The sequence below is a fragment of the Berghia stephanieae genome, chromosome 3, assembly GCF_034508935.2.
Source record: "Berghia stephanieae isolate SIO BIC M18660-M18661 chromosome 3, UCSD_Bste_1.3, whole genome shotgun sequence".
Lineage (NCBI taxonomy): Eukaryota > Metazoa > Mollusca > Gastropoda > Nudibranchia > Aeolidiidae > Berghia > Berghia stephanieae.
The window spans coordinates 66,844,881-66,869,568 of NC_088362.1; the positions used below are offsets into that span (position 1 = coordinate 66,844,881).

Below are 24,688 nucleotides of genomic sequence, written 5' to 3' on the forward strand. Positions count from 1 at the left end.
AACTGCAATATCAAACAGGACGAGTCATGACATCTGTAAGATACTATTACATTTCTTTCCTCAACCTTGACAATTACAGGCAAAGTAGTCATTTTACACCTAAGTATAGTGAGAAACTGAGAATAAAGAACCTTTTTCATGGACTCGTCTTTGCATGTACACAGAACTATTTGAACCAAAGAGTTTTCTGATTACAAGACAGGTGCCATGACACTAGACCACAGAGACAATTTTATTAAAGGGTAGTGGGATTGTGAAACAAAGTAAACATTGGAGGAAAAAAAGAAAAGCTTAAAGTTAAAGGAGTTAAATGAAATAAATCAATTTGTCTGTATCCCACGGTGAAGTCAACACCACTAGCTAACTTTAATCAAATTTGTTTGTTTCAAAGATGTTGTTTGGGTGAAATTCAGTTAAACAGCCGTTTTGACCATGTCGGGACAAGACTGAATTCCTTGGCAGATTGGAGAACTTTTGATTTAAACATTGAAAATTATATTTAAAAAAAACAAAACAACATAAGTCAGAATAATACATAATATTTAATCTATAAATAAAACATAATAATTTTGAAACATTCACTCCTTTCCTGCACCCAAACAACAGACTTCTCATTGTATCACCATAGGCTGTGTAGCTAAAACCATTCACACTCCTTGCGTAACAAATGCAACCTGAAAAGAAAAGATCAATTAAGAGCCAGGAGTTATTATGACAATAATAATAATAATAATAATAATAATAATAATAATAATAATAATAATAATAATAATAATAATAATAATAATAATAATAATAATAATAATAATAATAATAATAATAATAATAATAATAATAATAATAATAATAATAATAATAATAATAATAATGACTATGCAGTGATCAAAGTTGTAAAATAAGTAACATGCCAGTCAATAAAATTCCAGTTCATCATATAATAATATTGTTGTAAGGGGGCAGTGTAACTCAGTCGTAACCACACGTAGCACCATTTGCACTTAGGAGAGTTATTTCACCTAATGGCGGTCACTGCTTTAATGGCACCCCAGAGTGCCGGCTCTCATAACTTAACAATGATTTTCTTGATACGGATTTAGAAAGATAAAAACAATGATAAATTGAAACTTTTGTACTGAACTTTTACACAAACACATTGATCGACCCCTGTCTGAGTGATGTATTCCAGTAAAAGGCGTTGTGTACTTACTTTTTACAATTTAGCAGATGATTGGGATATACTGAGGGCATGTTCTGAATTCCGTAAACATACTAAATATTGGCAACCTTGTTTCATTATTTAAAAAATTCAGTTGCAGTTGCAAATTTTATTTTTTAACATTTTTAATTTTAAAAATGGGAAAAGATATCGATTGTAAATAAATTATGCTAAACAATTTAATACTCACAAATAATTGGATGATGACTAAATATGTCAGACATAAATCCCAACCCAAAGCAACAGAAACAATACACCAAATCCAATAAACACAGATGCAACGAGAGAGATGACAAGTTCCTTTTTCAAGTCCCTAGCAAACTTGGAACTTGTAACCTCATAACTGATGGTTGGTTAAGGATAATTCAAAACACTCAAGATAATAATTACAATAAAAAACAAAAAACAAAGAAAGAAGCAAATAAAGGTCTATGGCATGGACATTTATTCTGATTTGCAGGGTGGATTAGAGAGAGAGAGAGAGAGAGAGAGAGAGAGAGAGAGAGAGAGAGAGAGAGAGAGAGAGAGAGAGAGAGAGAGAGAGAGAGAGAGAGAGAGAGAGAGAGAGAGAGAGAGAGAGAGAAAGAGAGAAAGAGAGAGGTGGGGGAAGAACAGCGTTTTTACAGCACTTGCGACACATTTAGGTCATTTCAGCACCAGTAAAAAGAAGAAAATGGGACTAATAGTAATAAAAGTCATATATTCACAATTGAAAGCACACAAAAGCAAACAAGAAAACGTAAGACGAAGGGTAATTGGTTCAAATAAGGAACAGAACACACTGTTAGTGTACGTAGTTGAAGATCACCATAACTCTCTTGACACTGAGTTTTTTTTTTTACCTCGGCAATCGTTGACGACCGCGTTTTTAGGGTTTTAAAAACCAAGTTATTCTTAGAATTGTTGTTGCATCTTAATGAAATTTGATATATATATTTTTTAAACTGCACTCCTCAATCTGTTAGAGTTTTTATGATCATGTGGTTTATTGAAAATTTGCATTTCTTGGCCTTCTGCAAAAGTTCTGTGAAAATGGCTTGTATACTTCTAAACACTGCTTTCGAGTGACAATTATTTGTTCAAGAACGCTTTGGAGTCATTTTAGAAAAAAAAAAAAATCAAATCAGCAAGAAATCATCTGAATAAAACAACACACTTCGGATCAGAAGCTAAGGATATCAATTATCTGCCCATCTCGACTGACTTGCTCTAAATCTCTTTTTATTCAAAACTAGTAATCAAATATCGAAACTGCCCTGCAGCATTCAGCAGTAAAATGTTTAACTAATGGAGCACCGCACGTATGAACACTTAAAAAACTAAAATAATTATCATAATGTACAGAATTAGTCTACAGGTACAAGGCTGGCAACCGGCCCTGCACATTTACAGGATACGTCCCAAGAGTGTTAAAGTCTCATCCAGACACATACACAAGAAAACATTCTCATTCCAAGACAAAGACAGGAAGCAACACAGAAAACAGAAAAAGGAGTATAGAAGTAGAAGAGTAATAAGTGACCTTCCCGCCCCAAGAAGCCAACCGAGGAAGAAGAAGAAGAAGAAGAAGAAGAAGAAGAAGAAGAAGAAGAAGAAGAAGAAGAAGAAGAAGAAGAAGAAGAATATTGAATATGAAAATAATCAAAATAGACAGTATTACACTCAAAAACGAAAAAAAAAACCCAACAATTCTCAATGGAAGAAAAATATCTATTTCAAAATTCTCAGTCCATGATGAGGAAATAAACATGTCTTCAAAGGATACACAAAGAACCAGGCCATGAAGAAAATTCCAATTCCAAGCAACACAACTGTGAGATGTGGGAACACAGCTGGGTTGATGGGGGAGACATAACGGTTCATGCTTTCTACATCCAACTGAAAAGAAAAGACATTTATAACTATAACATGTAGTCAGTCATTTAATTAAAGCAAAGGCAAAAAAACACTAAAATCACTTGTCAAGTTATGTAAATGAAGGATTTTTCATTTTAAGACTAAAAATTTAATTGAAGATGAAAAAAGAATTTTCATTTAAGAAATTTTTTGTTTATTCGCTTTAAATCAATTTGTTTTTTTAATGTTAAGATTAAGACATAAGCGGCAGCTGTAGTTAATAAGATTTTGGAGCTCTTCAATTCACAAATCTGTTACCTTACTTCTCACAACTAAAGATATTACTTTTCTTCTACAAATAGATATTGATAAACCCAGTTGTATATTCCTTTGAGCACATTAAGTGGATAAGGAGCCATATAAATGTTCCATTTATTTTTAAAATTTTAGGGTAATCCATTTATTTTAACTTCACTTACGTCCTGCCAACAATTCAGTGAATTTTGGTTGCTTTAAAAACGCCAAATCAGCAATCTGTTCACAACAAACTCATGGAAGTAATTTTGATTGAGACAGTTGGCAGATTTCTCATATCCCAAATAGACTCAAAATTAAAAATATTAGTATTAGAGTAACAGATGGTGCCCTCGATACCTAGAGGGGCATATACAATATAATTGATGCATTTCTAAAGTGAAAAGACTTTTCAGAGAATTAGACCGAAAAAAAACCTATTATAGCATCGTGAAGAGGTCAATGGGTGATTAGTTACCAAGGTATGGATGTCAGAGCTGTAACGATTATCCACTCAATACCTGTTATCCGTGGATAAAACTCGGACGGGTGATCAACAGATAAAACAGACCCGTTCAACGCATACTCATTTTTATTTGTGCAACGAATAGTCATCTTTAGTGAATCATTGTCACCCTGAGTCGAGTTGCTTTTCATAGTGTGAAGAATTCAGCCTCGATGGAGGTGGTGCCACTGATGTCAAGGTGGCGGTGTTAGCAAAGGGTTAACGTGTTGCTTACAGCATAAAAATTAGATTAAAAAATTTAATGATCATTTATTATACAAATTTTTTTTTAGCATTTCCATAGGTGTTTATTACTTGAAGAATTTCATGTTGCCATTCTTAATGAGTCTTTTGTTTCCTAAAAACAGCAAAGCCACCTCAGCCTCAACCCCTTCCCCATAACTCTCACTAATATTGTTATTATTATTATCCAATCCCAATGAGCAGTCTATGCTTCCAATCGTCACTATATATTACTACTACTACTAGATTATTTGAAGATTTCTCAATGAGTATCCATTAATCCGTTGATAATTTCGACAGATTATTATACGGATAAGATCCAAGTCTAGTGACAGTCAACCCATCCTTCAGTACAGCTAACCTGGTTATCTCGCCATCCTGAAGTATGGTTAGGTTATGGTTAGTTATGAAGTGTCTTTAAACTACACTACTCACTCAACAGAACACACAACACACACACTCACTCACACACACACACACACAAATTGGCTGCAGGATCTGACATCAGCTCACCGCTGTAATAATGCCTAGGACAAAGACAAAGTGGCAGTCCTCTTCTACTTCTAGCCAGAGATTTGCAACCAAAAACAGTCCTCCTCAGTCTAGTCTGTCACAACTGTCATCAAAATCACATCCTCAGCCTCAACCTCACTCCGTTCAGTTCAGCCACTGAGCCACTGTCTACTCCAATTCCTAGTCAACACCCCCATCGCCATCACGGAATCACGTCAGGTCACTTTGATGTTTTCCAATGATAGCTTTTATTTTCATGCATAAAATAAGAGATGCAATTCGTATATAGAGATCTAGCTTCGCCTATTTGATGGGCTGCACTGGCACTAACAACTGATGATACTGATACTGACACTGATGATGAACTGACTGACTGACGATTCTGGGGATGCTAACGACACGACGTGGCACTTCGGTGACACACTTTTCTTTCTTACAACGCTATGCTTAGAGAGATAACAAATCACACTAACTATCCCATTCAGAATATAAATAATGTTTTCTGAAATACATACCATTTTCACAGTTTATGCTGCAGAGGATACAATAACTTAAAGAAAAATATATGAACCAATCGATTCTCAAGAATCAGCCAGCGCACAGTCGTCTTTGGGAGCGGCGGAAGTGGAAAGCCGAAAAAGCGATTGTCAACTAAGTGGCTCCACTTCCAGAAATGATATGAGAACACCAAAGGGACAAATTAGAATACCCAAGTCAAAGCATCAACGCATGCAATCTTAAAATAAAATAGTCTTATTTCAGCCCCTACAATGAATGAAAATACTATAAAACAGAAGCCAATTCACTACATTCATTATTCTATGGCAAGAATCTCTCCCGTCTTCATATGTGCTTTTCTTTTACGGTCTTCTAAATAGGCTTTATGATTAGTAGATAGACTTTATTATCAGACCACTACAATAGTGATAGATATCTGTAACTCTATTTAATCTACAGTTTAAAAAGGCAAGAAGAACTTAAAGAAAATATACAATTAAAAAAACAACACACATCACAACTTCATGCTCAGGGATAGCGACTACTACAATTTCGACAGAATCAGTGCCTTTGTAAAATTGTGACCAAATTTATCACAAAAATAATTGGACCACTCTATCAGCACCACCACAAATGCCATTATCAACGTCCTTGTTATCATCACCACTATCGCCATCATTATTACATTTAATCTACAAACTGATGATAATTTGTGTCATAAACCAAGTTCCATGGTCCCATTGTAGTATTAGAACGGGGGAAAAAATCAAATCAGCGCCAGTCATGCTATTTTACAAACATTACTAATCTCATTGTTAACACGAACAAAAGAGTGATAATACTACTGTATTGTTCCCATCCGAAGCCTCTCCAATATCATTCTTTCGCTTTTATTTTCACGATCCCAGGCTTCAAGCAATCAGCATCGCTCTCTACTAATCTCATAGTTAATTGTTTTGTTTTATCAGACATAAGTGGGACAGCGTGGCTTAGCGGTATGATCTTCGCTTCGTACCCGAAAGATACCGAGTTCGATCATCAGCTGCTGTGCTGTGTGGCCTTGAGCAAGTCACCTTACCCTAGCTCAATTTGTGGCGCTGAACTGCGGCTGAGGTCTGGGTTATTTTAGTCTTCCCTTGGAGACAAGGTAAATTTCCCCTATGGGATGAATAGAATGAATTTTAATAAAGGGAATGTTTAAATAAAACTCTACGTTGTGCAAGTAACTTTTAATGGTATCTTCAAACAAGGAGAATGATAGCAGTCACTAATTAATGTGTATGGTAACCTTTACCCCCGTTGCCATAAATAAACCGTCCCAGTTGACTTCCTGGAGAATGAAAGCGTCGTAGGTGATCATCGATCTGTTGAGCACTCATGAATACACGATAAGGTGTTGTATTCAATAACACGCACCCGCCTCGCCCGAAAGTGAAACGAAGAGAAGAGTGCTATGTTTTTCCTCTAACTGATCAGAAACAAAGTTTTGTTGGAGTTTATTACAACTTTCAAGTTTGGATAAAAGATTTTAAACCAGCTGAAGTATCCTTTGACGTTTTAAGTTTAAGTTTTATAACTTAGACTTCGCAAAAAGTTTGTTAACGACAGAACAGAAATGACACAGAAGAGTGATTTTACTGTAACCTAACATTGGAGTGTGCCGTTTAAGTACAAAAAGTTTGTAAACAATGCAAAAACGTCATATTACGGTTTTCATAAGATTGCTTGAACTTTAGAAGAACGAGGAAAAAACTCCAACCCAATTCCAAGTGTCACTGACACTGTGACTTTAATGATTAAATTTGACAAGAAAGAAAAAAAAAGTATGGAAACTTTTTAATCAAAATGAAATCCTGAAAGATGCCATAAAGTAGGTGTTGACTGATTAAGAATATGTTGAGCTCGCTATCCAGAGGATATGGGACTTGGGATGGCAGTGTTGACACTCATATCCCAACGCCTCCACAGGTATGTTTTATATGACTTTTCACATTTCTATACACCCTAATATTGTATCAGTTTCCAAACTTTTAGAACAATTTTAATATGTTTATCTTATGAAAAGGAATGTAATTTTTTATGCCTTTACCTATATTTAGTAATAGATGTGCATAACACTCTTGTCTTCTTTACCAGCCTGATAATAAACTATACAAGGTGGCATATTGATAGCATAACCAGAAAGGTAAATGTTCATAATTGTTTTTTTTTTTTTTGTTTTTTTTTTGTTTTTGTTTTTTTTTTGTTTTGTTTTGTTTTGTTTTTTTTTTTTGTTTTTTTTTTTTTTGCAAGATTTAGTTTGTGTCATTAATTTACAACCGAGTCTAATATTAATGAGTCATTTCCTTATCCAAACTGATGTGAATACCTGTCTGGTTTTAGGCAATGATGAATATTATTGGAATGCTATTCCAAAACAAGCAGTCTAGGTGTAAACTTTAAGTTGTCAAAGCTCATGAAGCATGATGTTTGTACAGAAAAGAGTTTTATATATGCATGCAATGTGTATATTTATGATTTTATATGGTTCTGATATACAAACATGTTGGCTAATTACTTTTATGTCTCTTTTTTATCCCCCAAGGAGCAGGATGACAGTCATCACTGCTGGGGCCACAGGCATGGCGTGACAGTTTCTCCAAGATCGAGTTATGGCCATCGAGTAGTGCACGTGGCAGAAGATGGCAAGTTGGAAATGCCTAAGACGTTTGCCACTCGCAAAGGAGCTCTTATGTTGTTTACTGCACCAGATGATTTACCAAAAGAAGTGCAACCATCTCCGAGGCCTATGAAGAGAAAACGCCATCGTAAAAAGGATGTAATTGATATTAGTATGAAATTGAAGACTTTGGAACGGTTGTCACTCTCTGTGCTACAATTCGGAGATAAGGTAATGTTTAATCACAATCCATGCCACTTCATTGCATAATATCAAGTGGGCTTTATAAGATTTGGTTTAAAGGAAGCACACATTTAAGTTAAGTGTCCAATTTGTGAACAACAATTTATTTGACACACTGTATTCGTTTGGTGTTATGTCGGAATAAATTAGAAGATGAAAAATTATCAGAATTAGAGAATTTTAGATTATGGAGTTAGACTCTAAGTAATAAAAATAAAACCCTCTCTTTATGAGTTTTGTTTTCAACATTAGTTTTGAGCATCAGTGAATTCACGCTGACACAAACTGTCAGCCGAGACATTTGTATTTTTCTAACCACTAAAAATCAATTTATTTAATTGTTCTTATATGAATAGCTTACATTACATACTCTTTCTTTGTTAAAATATGGCGTGTTGATATTCTTATTGTTTTCTAAGGATGTTGGTTGTTTATTTTTGTTTTTTCTTTAGTTGTTTTTTTTTTTCGTGTGTGTTTATTATCGTAATGTCTTTTAATTTGATGTCGTCTGTGTCTCCACCAAAACCGAAAATTGACAGGTCCCTTAAACATGTGTGCAATTCCATAATTCCTGCATTTAATATTCTGTATATTTTCTTGAATTGCTCACATATTAAGAGCTAAAAGGGCCATCTCTGGATTTGTGAACATATGTCCTTATTTGTTTGTTTGTTTGTTTGTTTGTTTGATTTGTTTTTGCTATTCATGTATTGTGTTCTAGTTTCGATTTTATTTTATTGTAAAACCTTTATTTTCACCTTTTCCCACTCTGGCTACAAATGATATTCTCTATACCTGAAACGTAGCCTAAGAAATTCTGATGTTTTAGATTACGTAACATCTATCATCATATTGCTCTCTGCGTCGATTACGTTTAAAGTATAAGAATATATGGCAATGTTTTTGCTTTTTTTGTGGCAACTTTTGGGTAAAAAGCAAATGGATGTGTTAGTTAATTAGAGGGAACGTGGTGTTTGACATTACAACGACTTACACGTTCCATTATATTACAGTTGTATGACAAGGACACAAGCAGCATCAGTGACAAGGAAAACAAAATGATGTTTAATTTTCTTCACGAACTCAGTCAGCAAGACGATGACACAGATTTGCACTCTCAGCCTGGAGGGGACTTGAAGATCTATTTAAGGGATTTAAAACGCAGAGCAAGGTAAAGAAAGAAAATAATATGCCTTTTGTGTGTGAGCGTATGTGTGTGTGTGTGTGTGTGTGTGTGTGTGATAGAGAGAGAGAGAGAGAGAGAGAGAGAGAGTTATAAGAAACAGGAAGATCACTATATTATATCTCCTCTCTTCATTCATCTCTCTCTCTCTCTCTATCTCTATCTCTCTCTCTCGCTCTCTCTCTCTCTCTCTATCTCTCTCTCTCTTCTTCTTCTCTCTCTCTCTCTCTCCTCTCTCTCTCTCGCTCTCTCTCTCTCTCCTCTCTCTCTCTCTCTCTCTCTCTCTCTCGCGCTCTCTCTCTCTCTCTCTCTCTCTCTCTCTCTCTCTCGTGTGTGTATGTGTGTTTGTGTATCACCAGCACCATTTCTGTGAGGGCCGTTTTCATAATAGAATATTTGATTAATTCAACATCGAAACCCTTTTCCACGATTAAAACCAAATGGATTAAAAATACTGATTAAAAAGGAATCGACGATTGATTTATCAAACCATCTGTTAGTTCTTGGGCCCCAAGAGGAAGTAGTCTATTGTTGACGATCACCATGACAACAATGTAAATATCGATGGCATACCTAATAATCGTTTGACTCCCGCCATATTTAACCCACGACTTGTGCTGAATCCCCCACAGTTGGATTTATTGGATTTCTTAAGCCTTAACTCTTTACATATGAGGATCGATTTCGTTCTAACCTAATATCTTATCGACGTTTGGAGCACAAACATCGTAATGCATGGCTCTAATTGGTCGCTTGCCGAAATCAATTAAGTCTACAATTTTGACATGTAGCAAAGAAAGCGATTTTTTTTTCATTTTGAACAGAAATTTTACTTCAAATGTCGATCAATTATTATAACCAACTTTTTGAATAATATCAAACCTAAAGCTTCTTGGGACTTTTTGACAAGTTTATGATTATCCGAATTCCTCCTTGTGAGAGGCCAATTTGGAAACAAAAAAAAAAAAAATTAAAAAGAAAGCCCACTCACAAATAAATAAATAATAATAATAAATTTAAAAACCTAACTAAAAAAGGAACAAGAAAAAAACAGAAAAACAAAAAACAAACCAGACAAAAACAAGTAGTGGGATCCACGATGCCATCTGATATTATGACAGAATAATCCCAACAAAATGAGTTTAACGTTAAAATGATCAAAATTTTAATGTTTTCAAGTTTAATTAAGAAAGTTCTTTCAGTTCTATGATATCATTTATTTTAGCTCCAATTTTATACGTCAATCGCAATATTCTGTTTTGAGCATCAGATTCATCTCGATGTAATACCATTTTGAGGCGTATTTTCACAAATGTTTTGGGTAATGTACACCCGAGTTAGGTATGACCGAATCAATAATATATTAGAAGAAATGATGAGTTCAAAGGAAAGTCAGACTGGTCGTTTAAGGGTTAAATGGTCTGATTCCTGTCGCAGTGCAAGGTGATAAATGTGTAATAATAGTCAGGGTCATTGTGGTGGACATACCTTATCAATGCTGTCGTGAAATTGACTCCTTATGGACGCAGTTATTGCCCATGACAGATAAATTGAATTCGATGTAAGGTGTTGCATTTTATCTGTAAGTAAAATCAAAGAGTTTTATATACATTTGTGCTCTGTCATTGTTCTATGTTACTTCCCCTTCAATCCCTCCCTCTCTTTGTTTTTAACTCTTTCACTCGTCTCCTCTTTCTATATATCGCACTTATTTATCGACCTCAATTCCTCTTTATAAACTCACAGGCACACATGTGTGTGTTTGTGTGTATCCCTCATATTCTGCGTTTATCTACCCCCCCCCCCCCACCTCTCTCTCTCTCTCTCTCTCTCTCTCTCTCTCTCTCTCTCTCTCTCTCTCTCTCTCTCTCTCTCTCTCTCTCTCTCTTTGTTTTGTTTGTTTTTGTTGTTTGTCTTTTTTTTGTTTTTTTTTTTTTTGTTTGTTTGTTTTTTTCTCTTTCTTTCTTTCTTTCTTTCTGTTTCTCCCTACTTTAAAATCCCTTTGTCCTTATTCTCTCGCAAAGTTTACCGATCTGAACAAAAGTCCCTACACGATATTTCTCAACCATACAAACATGTTATTAAAATGTCTAGTCCTGCGAATCCAATATTGCCTCAGGGTAACACATTCTACTATGCCTTGCACGTCGTGTCATTCGTATTACCTATCGCCTATCATCGTGGTCCGGTGGATTCGATCACTTTAAAGTGGGTGACTGATCACTTTGGAGAGTTATGCAAGCATGGAAATCGGCACTTCTCATTGCTCTATAGACATTTTGGATCATCGTTAGGCATTGTTTTGCCGTAGTCTGAAAAATAGAAACACATTTTTTTTTTTAATTGGCAAGAGAACTCGTACCTATAATATCGATCGATTAAAATGACTCTCATCTTGGCAAACTCTCTCAAGCTAAGCCCCAGGTTTGACAGTATTTGCCAAGATGACGGTCATTTTGATCGATCGATTTTCGGGGGACGAGTTTTCGGGCCAAAATTTGTTAAAACGTTGGGGTTTGTTGTTTTTTTCAGAGTACGCCAGTGTTGTTTGTATGTTGGAATATTATATTATTCCATTTTCTGTCAAAACACTATTTTTGTAATCAGGCCAGAACAGTTTTGACTTCAAACATTGATCGATGCGGGTGATCCACATCTTGTCGAAAGGTTTCAAATTCAACTTCTGTGAAGTGTTATGTTTGAGATTTTTCAACAATCTGAGAGTCTTTTTAATCGACCGATATAAGCAGTAAAAGTGTTTTGGTCAAAATGAAATAAATGTGATATGTCAGAGTACTGCAGTGTTGTGTGTTTATCAGAATTCCAAAGTCTTTTATACAAATACACATACACAATAATCTCAAAGTGGACAACACGAAGCTTCTGTTGCCATAAAATGCAATAATATAGATGTAATAGTTACCACAGACAAACCTCTTCGCTTTTACACAAATCAGCACGAAGAGAGGGAGAATGAGGGGAAAACACAAAAGTAGATAGTAATAGAATAGATAGATAGATAATAGATAATAGATAGAATATGTTGATAGATGAGATAGGAAGATAAAACAAGATGGGGGGGGGATAGAGAGAGAGGAAGAGAGAGAGAGAAGAAAAGAGAGAGAGAGAGAGAGAAGAAGAGAGAGAGAGAGAGAGAGAGAGAGAGAGAGAGAGAGAGAGAGAGAGAGAGAGAGTTATCCAATAATAGCTAGGTACTTAGTGCAACCTCTCGTAACACACCGTGGCCCTTGGGCATAATGCAAACTGCGGAAAGCCGTATGAAAAAACCCGGTGCTTATCCCAATTTCTGTCGCAGGAAGTGGATAAGTCTGATTAATGTCACCATGTTGACACCTAGATTGTTACGAATCGCCACTCGGTCCAGTCTACAGATGGTCCAGTCTAGTGGTCAATGCAGACAGTTCTCCCGGGTCGGTTCAAATTGATTTCGTGCATTGTTTTGAAAGAGGACAATGTTCTGCATAATGATTTTATCTAAAGATAGTTTGTAAATGGTAAAAAAATTAAGCATTTATGATATAGCGCAATAGCCACTAAACATGCTCAAAGCACTTTACAAGGGGCCCCTAACCAACAACACTTAACATGTAGGTCGAGACATGACGCTTGTTAGGCGATATTACTTTTATTTCGGACTGAGACAACACTGTTAATGGTCAAGTACTCGTTTAACACATCAGTACGGTTAGAAAATGTGAGTGAAGAGCCTTTTTCATAGGACTCATCTGTGCGTCACTCAGTGCGGAGTGTCATGCCATTAGACGACATAGCCGGCCATATAGCTTTCGGCTTAGTGAAATATTTATTAGAAATTCTACCTGAAATTGACACAAACGTAGGTGTAATGTGTAACATTAATCGATTATTTTTTGTTAGAGAAGATTCAGGGTGAGATATATTTCGCTTCATGGTATCTAAAATCGAAAAGCAACAGTCGAGGGAGGTCATGTTTTAGAGTTATTGTTGTCGTTATTGTTGTTGTTGTTGTCGTTGTTAGTGTTTATGAGAGTTTTTTATACTGGAGTCCAATGCCACATGGAGGTATATTTTTTTTAAAAAACCCAAAAAAATCTTCCACCATGACAGTATTAAATAGTGTTATAGGCTTTATGATACAATGGCTCAAAGATTATCCCGATTTATGTACATTGAAAAAAATATTACCGTTATTTGCGTCATATTAAGCCAGTGGGCCGTCCACCCACAATACCTTTTAGTTTTAGACCTTAACTTGACCCAGCTACCCATGTCAAATGAAAAAGGAAGAGAGCGGGCGAGGGGCGAAAAATATTCTGGCACCGTGTTCCATAAACAATGGTCAAGTTACCTAACCATACCATTGCAAGGGTGCAAGGTATTTTGCATTATTCATGGACTCAGCATCCCCTTTAATTCGTTTTTGTTTGTCCTGTGCACACATGCTAATTAAACAACATCCCAGACAGCGACATACCCCGAACAACATTGGTCACGCCACCACCATAAAATAATAGAAGAGAGTTTGCCCTCTAGATCAATAATGTCTGAAGCTTTGGAACATTTATGTTACTTAATTATTATTATTGTCACTCGCTTTATTTTTTAACATTTACATATTGTGCAGTTCCTCTTCCTCCTCCTCCTCCTCCTCCTCCTCCTCCTCCCCCGTTCTTCTTCTTCTTCTTCTTCTTCTTCTTCTCTTCTTCCTCCTCCTCCTCCTCCTCTCTCCTCCTCCTCTTCCTCCCTCTTCTTCTTCTTCTTCTTCTTCTTCTTCTTCTTCTTCTTCTTCTTCTTCTTCTTCTTCTTCTTCTTCTTCTTCTTCTTCTTCTTCTTCTATCCATGTCCACAACATATTCTGTCATGTAACCAATCTTTGTTTAGAATAGGACAAAGGAAGACTACGATGAAAAAAAAATACACCGACAGAATAAAATGACCTACAAGTTGTTGAACCATATTTGTGTTTAAATGCAGAGTAAATATTTTCGGGCCAGAATGATATTATGAACAAGGGGTATTTATTGACAGAGTGTTCCAGGGAGTTATCGGTATCACCGGTGGAATAGTTAGATTGACAGCTACTATATTAATATTGTTTTGTGTCAGGGGCGGTGTTGACTCATTGAATTATATCCCTATTAGCAACAGTCGGTTATGACGGTAATGAATTGATTATTTAATGGTTGATTTCTGTGTGGGTCGATGACAGAGTACATAATTAGAATTAGTCTACTTTAAGGATCACGAGAGAAACGGCATTACGTGTTTGGACCTCATCAGAAGGGGTTTTTTTTTATCGCGAAAAGAATTGTCAGATTATTTAAGGATGTTATTCTCTTTATACATTATAAGAATAGTGGCTTACTTTGACAATACTCTTCGCTCCTGGTGGAGCAGAATTTGAATCGGTTTAGGTGCAATCAAACCATGTAACCATTAGTTACCCAGCATCCACAAAATTCAGTTCGAATTATTGAGAAGAATAAATTACTTTCAAATGTTTGGCTATATTTTCATGGTCTTTGAATGTTCTCCTTCCTTTGTTGGAAATCGATTGCCAATGAAAGTCCATGATTATGTAAATTGACCTGCATTAGATTTATGGATTTAATAACTGTGGGACTTATAATAATATGGTAATTGGGCGAAGCGATTTATTATGACAAGGTGATAATCTCAAATCACACGATCAGTAATGTCTGCTCCCCAACCCCACCCCGCCACAATATGACATCCTAGTTATAACACCGGAAACGGAAACGGTCATAAACTGAATAATGCAAAAATCGATCACGAATCTGCAAGGTTTTTTTTTTCTTTGCTTGTTTTTGTTTTTTGTTTTGTTTTTTAAAAATGTTTTTTGTTGTTGTTTGTTTGTTTTTTGTTTTGTTTATTTTTTTTGGGGGGGGGAGGGGGGAGGGGAGGGGGTTCTTTGTGTGAGTGCGTGTGTGTGTGTGTTTTTTTGTTTGTTTTTTGTTTGTTTGTTTTTTTTTAATTTGTTCGTTCTCTTTTTTTTTTTTTTTGCATTTCGTTATCGCTATAAAATTAACCCTATACAGGTGGACTCGGTTTTGACGCAAAATATTGTCCTTCACAACAATGTTAAACCAGGTCTATAATTCCGTTCTTTTTAAAATAAATGTTTTGTGGGTTTTTTTTTTGGGGGGGTTTTGTTTCTTGTTTTTGATTTTTTTTTGTTTCTAGTTTAGAATCCGCAATATGTGCGGGGAAGTAATGGCTATTACGAACATGCACTCATATATTTTATTCATTTGTCTTCTGTATTTTGGGATTGAACATAGATCGGGACGAATCTTTTGAGCCGTCAACGGTCAAAATCGATCCAGTAATAAAATTTGTAGATGTTGCGCAAATGAATCTAGCAATTGGGCGACCAAGGCGATTCCCAACTTCAAAAGACCGAGCTCGCAGAGAGTATAAACCTTAATTTAAGAAATATTTGCAAGATACACGAATATCAATCTGTAAATAATAGGTTTTCTTTTTGTTTTTTTGTTGTTTTTGTTGTTGTTGTTGTTTTTGTTTGTTTTTTGGATAATTTTTTTGTTTGTTTTCTTTTGTTTTTTTTTTTGTTTGTTTGTTTTTCTTTTGTTTGTTTTTTTTTTTTTTGTTTTTTTTTTTTGTTTGTATTGTTTTGTTTTTGTTTTTGTTTTTTTGTTTTTTGTTTTTGTTTTTTGTGTGTGGGGGGGGGGTTTATTTGTTTGTTTGTTTGTTTGTTGTTGTTGTTGTTGTTTTGTTTTGTTTTGTTTGTTTTTTTTTTTTTGGTTTTGTTTTTTTTTCAGTGTTTATGTGCTCGTTGGCAACATTTAAAGAATGTATTGGATTTTTTTTAACGAAGAGCCAATTGTATAACTTTCAAGTCCATCACACTTTTTTTTAAAAATCGGATGATTACGGTTGACGTGATCTTTAACAGAAAAGGTAGACTTACCTCCTTAACCAGTTCAGTACCATACTCTGGAAAGAAACATAATAGTTAAACACTTGGCCAGATCACTCGAACTTTAAATATCGGTAGATTTAAATGACCCTCATCTTTGTAAAATCTCTCAAACCTGGGACCTATAGAGTGCGGCAGTTAACTGGTTAAAGATCTATACTTAACCGTGCCATGAATTTTGTAACATTTTTTTACAATGCAAGGAAGAGTATATTATATTCTCCACCATAATGAAAAAACACGAATCCCATGTGTCATATTTGAGGCTAGTTCGTCCCAACATAATACCGTTTTGAGACTGTGAATCACATTTTAAAATATTATATTATTTATAAATCATTGATTCGCTGATTTTTAAGAAGATTTCATCCTTAATATTAGCTACCTCAATGAAGCTCTGCGTCTTTATTGTTTATCTCTATAGTGATACCCTATGTTTAGTAGCTGAACAATACAATTCGTTCCAACTAGTCTCCGAGAATGAAGCAAGGGGTAAATTCACTCAACCATACATGTTACACCAATACCGGCATTCTCACAATCAAACCCCGACTGTCAATCACTGGGATTATAGTAGCGTACATTGCATACCATTACTGTTATAATATTATAATATTCCCCTGAGAGGTAAACAGATCAATATGCCTCCGACCAAATTAAATATCGTTTATCTTGATAGCGAATATTATTTGAAAAATACTTAATCTGATCGATAACGAACGTTACTCTGACTAAACGCATTTGTAACCGACTTCGTCAAGTGGCTATTATGTATGTATATTTTGTATATATGTATATTTAATAATAATATATTAATAATAATATATATATATATATATATATATATATATATATATATATATATATATATATATATTATGGTATTAATTTTACCAAGTATATATGACCATCTGATCAAGTTGACAAATCTGAGATTTTATAGAATTAGAAGACGTTTTCCGAACCTGTGAATGTTACTATCACGATCAGGACAACAGATTGTCTCTGCTCACGCCTGCGTCATAATAATATTTCAACTGCGTTTTTACCCCATAAAATATTCGTTAAGAAAAGTTATCTGATTTGATGTTTATTTTAATCTGATAAAGGATTGATTTCGGGGTTGATTGAAATTGGATATGGAATTGATTTTGGGGCTAAATTGCCATAAGCCGACGTGTACATATATGCAGGTCTGACATCCGAATCCACGTATGGGCCTAGTTTAAAATTGTTGTAATGGACAATATTTTGCGTCATTTTTTTAGATTTCCATTACAACAATGAGCCCATAAGGAATTGAGTTATCAATCCTGCAAATAAGTACACGTTGCCATAAGCTAAAGCTTTCTCATATGTGATCAATCGTTTCAAAGTGGTATTCTTTTGGAGTGAGCCCGATACTCAAAATTGAATTTTAAGCTTTCCCTGTAAAATGTGAGTCCAAACAAATGCCTTTTGTTAAGGAGAATGAGTTTTTTAAAAAACTTTTACAAATATATAACAACATACCAGATTGATGCGATGGGTGACATAATGAGGGAGGAGCGATATCGTCGAATGGAAGACGCGTTGGTTGCATTTTGACTTAGGGGATCCAGATTCAAACCCCGCTGTCTTCATTGTGCGTGCGTGTGTGTGTATGTGTGTTTGTGTGTGTGTGTGTGTGTGTGTGTGTGTGAGGCGGTTTCTTGTGCATGTAACTTAGCCCCTGATGCTCACTTTGCAGCACTGTGGCCGACTCCTGGGTAATCGGTCTTTTTTTTTTTTTTGTACGAGATGGCCCTTAAGACGAATTTCCTCTCTGTATGAATATGGAGAATTCCTTATATATCATCTCGTAATATGAAGTATGACGATATAAAATAATGCTTTGATTATGAAGCAAACATGGATATGAGATTACTCAAAGAGTTCATAAAAAATGTGTTCCCTTAGCCATCCGTCTTGTCCAGTGAATCTCCTACGCCACATGCTTCGATTAGCCCTTTATTCGCGAAATTTGATTTCTTTCAAATCATAAGTTTGCCTACTATTCATCTCAACGGGCTCTGTAAGTATAGGCGGTTCCAAGCTAAAAGCAACATTTAATGCTTACTTACTTACTTAGGCCGCCCCTTGGGGCGCCTGATATGAGCCACAAGTCTTCGCCATTCTGTTCTGTCCTCCATAAGCGTACGCAGCTCCCGGGTGTTGTCCATTCCTATGTCATCTAGCAGATAGTCAATGTAAGTTTTATTCTGCCTGCCAGCAGTGACCCGCAAGTCTCAGTCTTCTCTTTTGTATCTTCGAGATCACTGGGGGAGGTCACTGTAGAGCTCTTCATTTGATATGTGCTCTTTCCAGCTTACATTGGCGCAATCCAGCTATGATTTTCACGTATCTAGATTTCGCAGATGATCTGGCTCTACTGAACGAAGTGATGGACCAGGCGCAAGAAGTCCTCAGTAGACTTGAAACTGAGGCTGAACGAGTAGGACTGTGCTGTAATGCTAAGAAGACAGTTTTCCAAACCTACAATCAAGAAAGGCCAATTAGCATACAGGCAAAGAATGGAGAATGGCTGAAAGAAGTTGACAACTTCAAGTACCTAGAAGGTTGGACTCAAAGCAGTTCCTCTGATATCTCTGTCAGAAAAGCATTGGCTTGGAGTGCCTGTCACAAACTCAGGAAAATCTGGTGTTCAAACCTACAGAGGGAAATAAAGAAGAGACTGTTCCTGGCAACGGTAGAGTCAGTGCTTCCATATGGCGCAGCGACATGGACTTTAAAGCCCTTGAGAAGCAACTGGACGGCTGCTACACCCGTATGCTGCGGATGGCCTTTGATGTAAGCTGGAAAGATCAACACTTAATGTTTCGGACAAAATTACGCTTGTTACCCGTCAGGTACTCATTTTACACCTGATTACAATGACAAAATGTGAGTAAAGCTCCTTTTTTAAGGACTAAACTTTGCGCTTCCCAAAGCGGGACTCGAACGAGGGACCTGCAGGCCCGAAAACGAGTGTCATGCGACAAGACCTCATAGGAGCACTTCTGAACACTGGTATCCTGATAAAAGTAATATAAAAAAAAGAAATTGAAACCACAGTCGTGTCGGTGTTACAGGTCTAATGTTGAAAACATTAAGATGTGATGTCAAGTAGAGTAAAACTGAATCCCCGTCGGTAAATGATGAGATGTGACTCACCGCTTCAAACTTGTATTATGTCGGTATGAACTAAATGAAAAAGATGAATTATAAAACAACATGTTAAGAATAAGAAATGTGAGCTTTTACAAACAATATCACTACCCTTAATGGAAGGAAACCTATAATTCACATTCAACAAGCTTAAATTTTAATTCGACACGTCTGATCCACCCGGAAAGTATACCGTTTTGAGAGGATTGGTCTCAAGTGTAACCCAATCAGTCAATCAGGTATCAGGTCAGGATGTTTGAGATGCCATCAGGTGGATTTTGGATCAAAATGATCAGACATGAAATGTTAATATTGCAGTATATTTAACCAATATTGCATATTTCTGATTATAAGTATAAGTTATATTTTCAGCTTCAGTTTTCTTCGACATAAAACCAGTTTATTGATTTGGGTAACAAATTAATTGGACAATTGTATACGACAGCGATTTAGGGGGTAGGGGTGACGTCCTTTTGGGAGTGGAAGGGGGGGGGGGGTGATTTGACCATTTGCCCGATTGAACCATTGTCAAAGAAAGGAAAACGAAATATTAATATAGCTTTGACAAAGATTACAAAATGGAGCTTTTAAGATTCACAACTAATCCCAGCTTCCATCATACACATAATTATTTATTGATAATTGTGTAGATATAATTATTATAAACTTTTGCACAATAAAAGTGCTCAGTGTGCCGTATGTATCTAAATCACAACATGGGTATTATTAACTTACGGATCATTTTATTTCATATTGATTTAAATTTATAGAGATATTTATTGAGCCATGAGGTGTTTCAAAGGCCTTATTTTTTAAACGGCCATAATAGGTGTCTGGGCAATGCTTAGCGAGGTGCTTAAGAATGTGCATTATGTTTTCTCATGTTCTTCACTAATTTTCTTTCATGGCGCTGTAAATGTGAAAGTGAAAAGCTTGAACAACGCACGTTTGCTAATTTTTAAAAAGTTACCAATTCAGTATTTTTTCTTACCACAGCTGTGGATCAACCTCAGTTCACTAGTTGTTTTCTGTTTTGTTTTTTGGTTTGACAGCTTATTCATGGCCCAACGAACGACTCCATGTTTGATTCATTGATTTAATGACTGCATTCTTCACAAAGAATGAACGTTCATATTTTACGTATAATTTATTGACAGTTTGATATCACCGAAAAAAAGTTAACGTGCCTATAACTAATTATATGATAAAAGTTCGCAGATGCGAGTTTAGCAATGCGTACTTCCAAATAAAGCGCATTCTAATCTAAAATTATCTTTGGAAGGCGTTTATCTCTCGGATTAAAGAAAAAAACGAAACAAACAAGAAAATACAATTGTGTAAAATATTGCAATATATATATATATATAATATATATATATATATATATATATATATATATATATTTATGAGTGTTGGTGGGTACTTGTAGGTACGAAAGTGCTCGATAATGGTGGTTAGAGCTAATATATAATGTAAATTTTCACTCACATTTTTTTGCCGAGACGACTCGTTTCTGTGTTCCTTACACTTCCTCAGTCGGCATAATCCATTTGCAATGTCCGTAGAAAACTCCATGAGTTTGGAGTTTTCTACGGACATTGCAAATGGATTATGCCGACTGAGGAAGTGTAAGGAACACAGAAACGAGTCGTCTCGGCAAAAAAATGTGAGTGAAAATTTACATTATATAATATATATATATATATATATATATATATATATATATATATATATATATATATATATATATATATATTTATGAGTGTTGGCGGGTACTTGTAGGTACGAAAGTGCTCGATAATGGTGGTTAGAGCTAATATATAAATGTAAATTTTCACTCACATTATTCTTGCCAAGACGATTTCGTTTCTGTGTTCCCACTTCATCAGTCGGCAGAATCCATTTGTAAGTCCACTTACAATGGATTCTGCCGACTGATGAAGTGGGAACACAGAAACGAAATCGTCTTGGCAAGAATAATGTGAGTGAAAATTTACATTTATATATATATATAATATATATATATATATATATATATATATATATATATATATATATATATATATATAATTAATTTTTTTTATTTTATTTTTTTTTTTTTTTATTATTATTATTTCAATAGTTCATTGTCCACCATCCCCCCCCCCCCCCCCTTCCCCCGGAACAAAATGTGAATTCGCCATTGTATCATTTTATTTTGCACAAGAGATATTAATAGACTCATTCTTCTATTTTTTACCTTTGAAATCGGTTGGTTGAAGGCAATTCTTATTGAATTGACAAAGTATTAAAGAGGCCAGTATCTGAACGTTCGATCTTTCAATCCATGATTACAAACGCGTCACAGTTGATTGGCACAAATTCACATTCTCCTCTTAATCATTCTAACGGGGTAAACTTCACGCTTGATCAGTCAATCGCCTCCAATCCGATCTGGGCGTGAAGGAGCCGTACCTACTTGGCAGGGCTGCCAACTTACTCGCAAAAGAGAGTACTCGTAAAACTCTTGTGCGCTTTACAATGTGTTATACTTCTACTAATTGTAGTGCGTCATAGTTGTGTAGAGGTATGGTCTTCATCTTACAATACGACCTAAATCAATAAGGTCCGAGGGTCCGAGCCAGCGGATTTGCACCTCGGCGGTGTACTCTACGTAGAAGCAATTTTCTCGTTTTCTCCACCCCCCCCCCTCCCCCCCACTCTCTCTCTCTCTCTCTCTCTCTCTCTCTCTCTCTCTCTCTCGCTCTCTCTCTCTCTCTCTCTCTCTCTTATTTTAAAAAAAAAGTCGTTTCTCTCTTTCTCTCCCCACACTAATTAGGTAGATGCATCTGTTAGATGTATAAAGTACTTTGCAACAATATATCCTCCTTTGTAAATTGCAGCAATAACTCGTTACCGTCGATTTAGCGTTACAGAAATCATGAAAAGCACCGGTTCCATAGACTTTATGACTTTGAAGGACGACCAATAATTGTGGGCTTTGTTTTTATTTTTTAAATGTCCACCAATAATTAACCTTTTTAACTATTTTATTGCCCTATAGTAATATTATTTTACCAAATCATTATTACACTGGTTTTCATTACGTACCTTTAAATGTTAAAATTTAATTTCTATTATTTTGACAAATTCTCAGTTATAATATCTAGTTCTCTTAAATCATCTCTCACTCAAATCTTAAAGTGAAATCTTTCCCAAACTATATAATAGCGGAAATGATAGATATGTGATTGCATTTTCAAAATAAATTTGATACACTTGTTCTCCACTAGTTTTCTTGGTAGACAGTCTTAGACCTTTTCTCATCGAAATGTGGTTGGCAGCTCTGACTTGGTGTAATGCCATGGGTTATATTTGGGACTTATCAGACAAGACTGTATGTATGGCAGGCGTTATGATAATATGGGACAGAATTAGCCATTCCAGGGGCGAAATAGAAATAGAAATAATGGAATTATAGTTGTTAATTGTGACTGTTTGATAGACCGGTTTAATCATTGAAGCAGATTTAATGAGACACTTTACAGGCGTGTTAGCCTTGCACGCAGACATGCCGCGCCTGTTTTGGACTACACGTCGCCCATACATTCCAATTACCTGAAGCACCCTTGTCCATTATAATCTTACACAATCGCCTTGCCTTCTGTTTTTTAATTGTAAACAATTTAGACCTTGTGGCATCGAGTCGCCTATAAGCATTCCATTTTAAAGGATTTGAGGTTATAAGTTTGTTTTTTTTTTATAGTGCCTTGGGTGGACTTTGGGAATAGGAAATGAGACGTCTGACTTTGTCAGACAAAGCAGAAAAAAGATACACCCAAAATAACCATCCCGACAAATATATCCATTTGTCTTGAGAATCAAAATTCGACCTCTTGTTTACCAAACAGACGTCCCATTTTCTACTCCCAAAGCCCATCATATTTGAGATTTTTATATTGTAGCAGTACTTGCACACACCCCCCCCCCCCGCCCCTTTCACTTTTTAATTTGTCAACACGTCCTGTGTTATTTCCAGTCGTTAATTTACCAAAATTATGATAACTCATCAAGCTTAACGGGGGAGAAAAAACTCATCATATCAAAACTATCAATTGTGCTTTCCTTATTTTCCCCTAGCTGTCGTGGATATGGATCTGCGACTGACTCGACACCTCTCAGAGCTAGGTCGATGGAGCTTCAGGAGCTCCTGGACGAGCTGGAGCAGGTTTGGCCCAAATACGGTGGTAGCAGATCCCACAGGGATTCCACATTCACGGGGTCTCACACTGGAGATGACTACTTTCATCCTTCATCACCCACTCCAAGCTTAACATCTACAAGGTATGATAGTAAGAAATGATAGAGTTGATAATGCATTGAGCTAGAAGCTCAGCCCCTATTCTGCTGTAATCTGGGGGGGGGGAACAAACAAACAACAAAAAACACGTATTTATTAGTCTTGGATAGATTTGAGTGAGTGTTTCAAGCACCTTCTGATGTAAAGGTCCATGTCAAAATGCTCTATACAGTCGTATTTTTTTTCATATTTGGCATTCAACAGAAGGAAACTATTGGAAATACGCTGTTTAATTTTGTATGTTCATGTTATTCATTTATGTAAACAAATTGCCCCGTGTAGACTATCTGAAAATGAATCGAACTTCAACTGGTCTTTTTCTATACAGGAGTTTCTCCCGTTCTAAGGTCCTCTCAAGCCATAAACTGACCGCATCTTTGAAGTCCCTGAACCAAGCCGGCAGGCCCCATTCAGCTGAATTTATAGGTAGGCTGAGTAACAAAATTTCATGGAATACACCGTTTTTTTTCATAATTAGTTAAGTTGTGTTGTGAAAAAAATAATCCTGATGTTTCAAAATATGTTCATATCTATATCTTATTAGCGGAGAAAGACTCAAAAGCAAAAATATGAGTCGCTCAAAAACTTCATTTGAAATAATGAAACTGTGAAAAGCTGCGTTAGATGCACAATGCCAGACAATGCAGAAGGAAAATATAATATAAACAAAAATGATTCCGCTGGGACCAAACATTTCAATTGTCGATTTATTGTATTTTCCAACCAAACCAATGAGAGAACCTTCTCATTGAGACAATAATATAATATTTAGATTCTTCAAAGGTGCGAATTTGATGCAATTGACTTTATGTGGAATATGTTGAAAACAATTTGGAATACGTCCGGACAGGGAATCAGGAGAATATTATGTTCCAGAATGAATATCTCATGAAAATGGGAAATTGAAAAATTGCCATACAATGGCACCGCATCCGTCGGGTGATTAGAGTGTTTCTCTGTTCGATTCCCAGCCCAAATCATACTGTAATCGTATGCCAAGAGGGGCACTCTT

The 24,688-nt window shown here is 35.8% G+C and overlaps 2 protein-coding genes and 1 long non-coding RNA gene across 4 annotated transcripts in view; 1 reads left to right on the forward strand and 2 right to left on the reverse strand.

The window, feature by feature from the left end:
• Window positions 1–523: 523 nt before the first annotated feature.
• On the reverse strand, window positions 524–5,264 carry LOC144968250 (dolichyl-diphosphooligosaccharide--protein glycosyltransferase subunit TMEM258-like). The gene is made up of 4 exons (XM_078906416.1): window positions 5,123–5,264; window positions 2,982–3,094; window positions 1,407–1,559; window positions 524–674 (listed from the first exon to the last, which is right to left on the reverse strand). The coding sequence occupies exons 1-3, from the start codon at window positions 5,123–5,125 to the stop codon at window positions 1,433–1,435; spliced, it is 243 nt and encodes an 80-aa protein (XP_078762542.1). The 5' UTR covers window positions 5,126–5,264; the 3' UTR covers window positions 524–674; window positions 1,407–1,432.
• Window positions 5,265–6,425: 1,161 nt separating this feature from the next.
• The window catches only part of LOC144968251 (uncharacterized), a 43,855-nt gene continuing 25,592 nt past the window's right edge, over window positions 6,426–24,688 (forward strand). The window contains exons 1-5 of one of the 2 annotated variants that reach the window (XM_078906419.1): window positions 6,426–7,073; window positions 7,690–7,995; window positions 9,021–9,178; window positions 23,457–23,660; window positions 24,005–24,102. In XM_078906419.1, the coding sequence (XP_078762545.1) occupies window positions 6,999–7,073; window positions 7,690–7,995; window positions 9,021–9,178; window positions 23,457–23,660; window positions 24,005–24,102 (841 nt within the window). In that variant the 5' untranslated portion in view covers window positions 6,426–6,998. The remainder of the gene's footprint in view (window positions 7,074–7,689; window positions 7,996–9,020; window positions 9,179–23,456; window positions 23,661–24,004; window positions 24,103–24,688) is intronic. The other variant, XM_078906417.1, reaches the window with a different exon arrangement.
• LOC144968252 (uncharacterized) lies at window positions 9,028–16,663 on the reverse strand. The gene is made up of 3 exons (XR_013644549.1): window positions 16,537–16,663; window positions 10,679–10,770; window positions 9,028–9,148 (listed from the first exon to the last, which is right to left on the reverse strand). It is a non-coding gene; the product is annotated as an uncharacterized LOC144968252 (long non-coding RNA).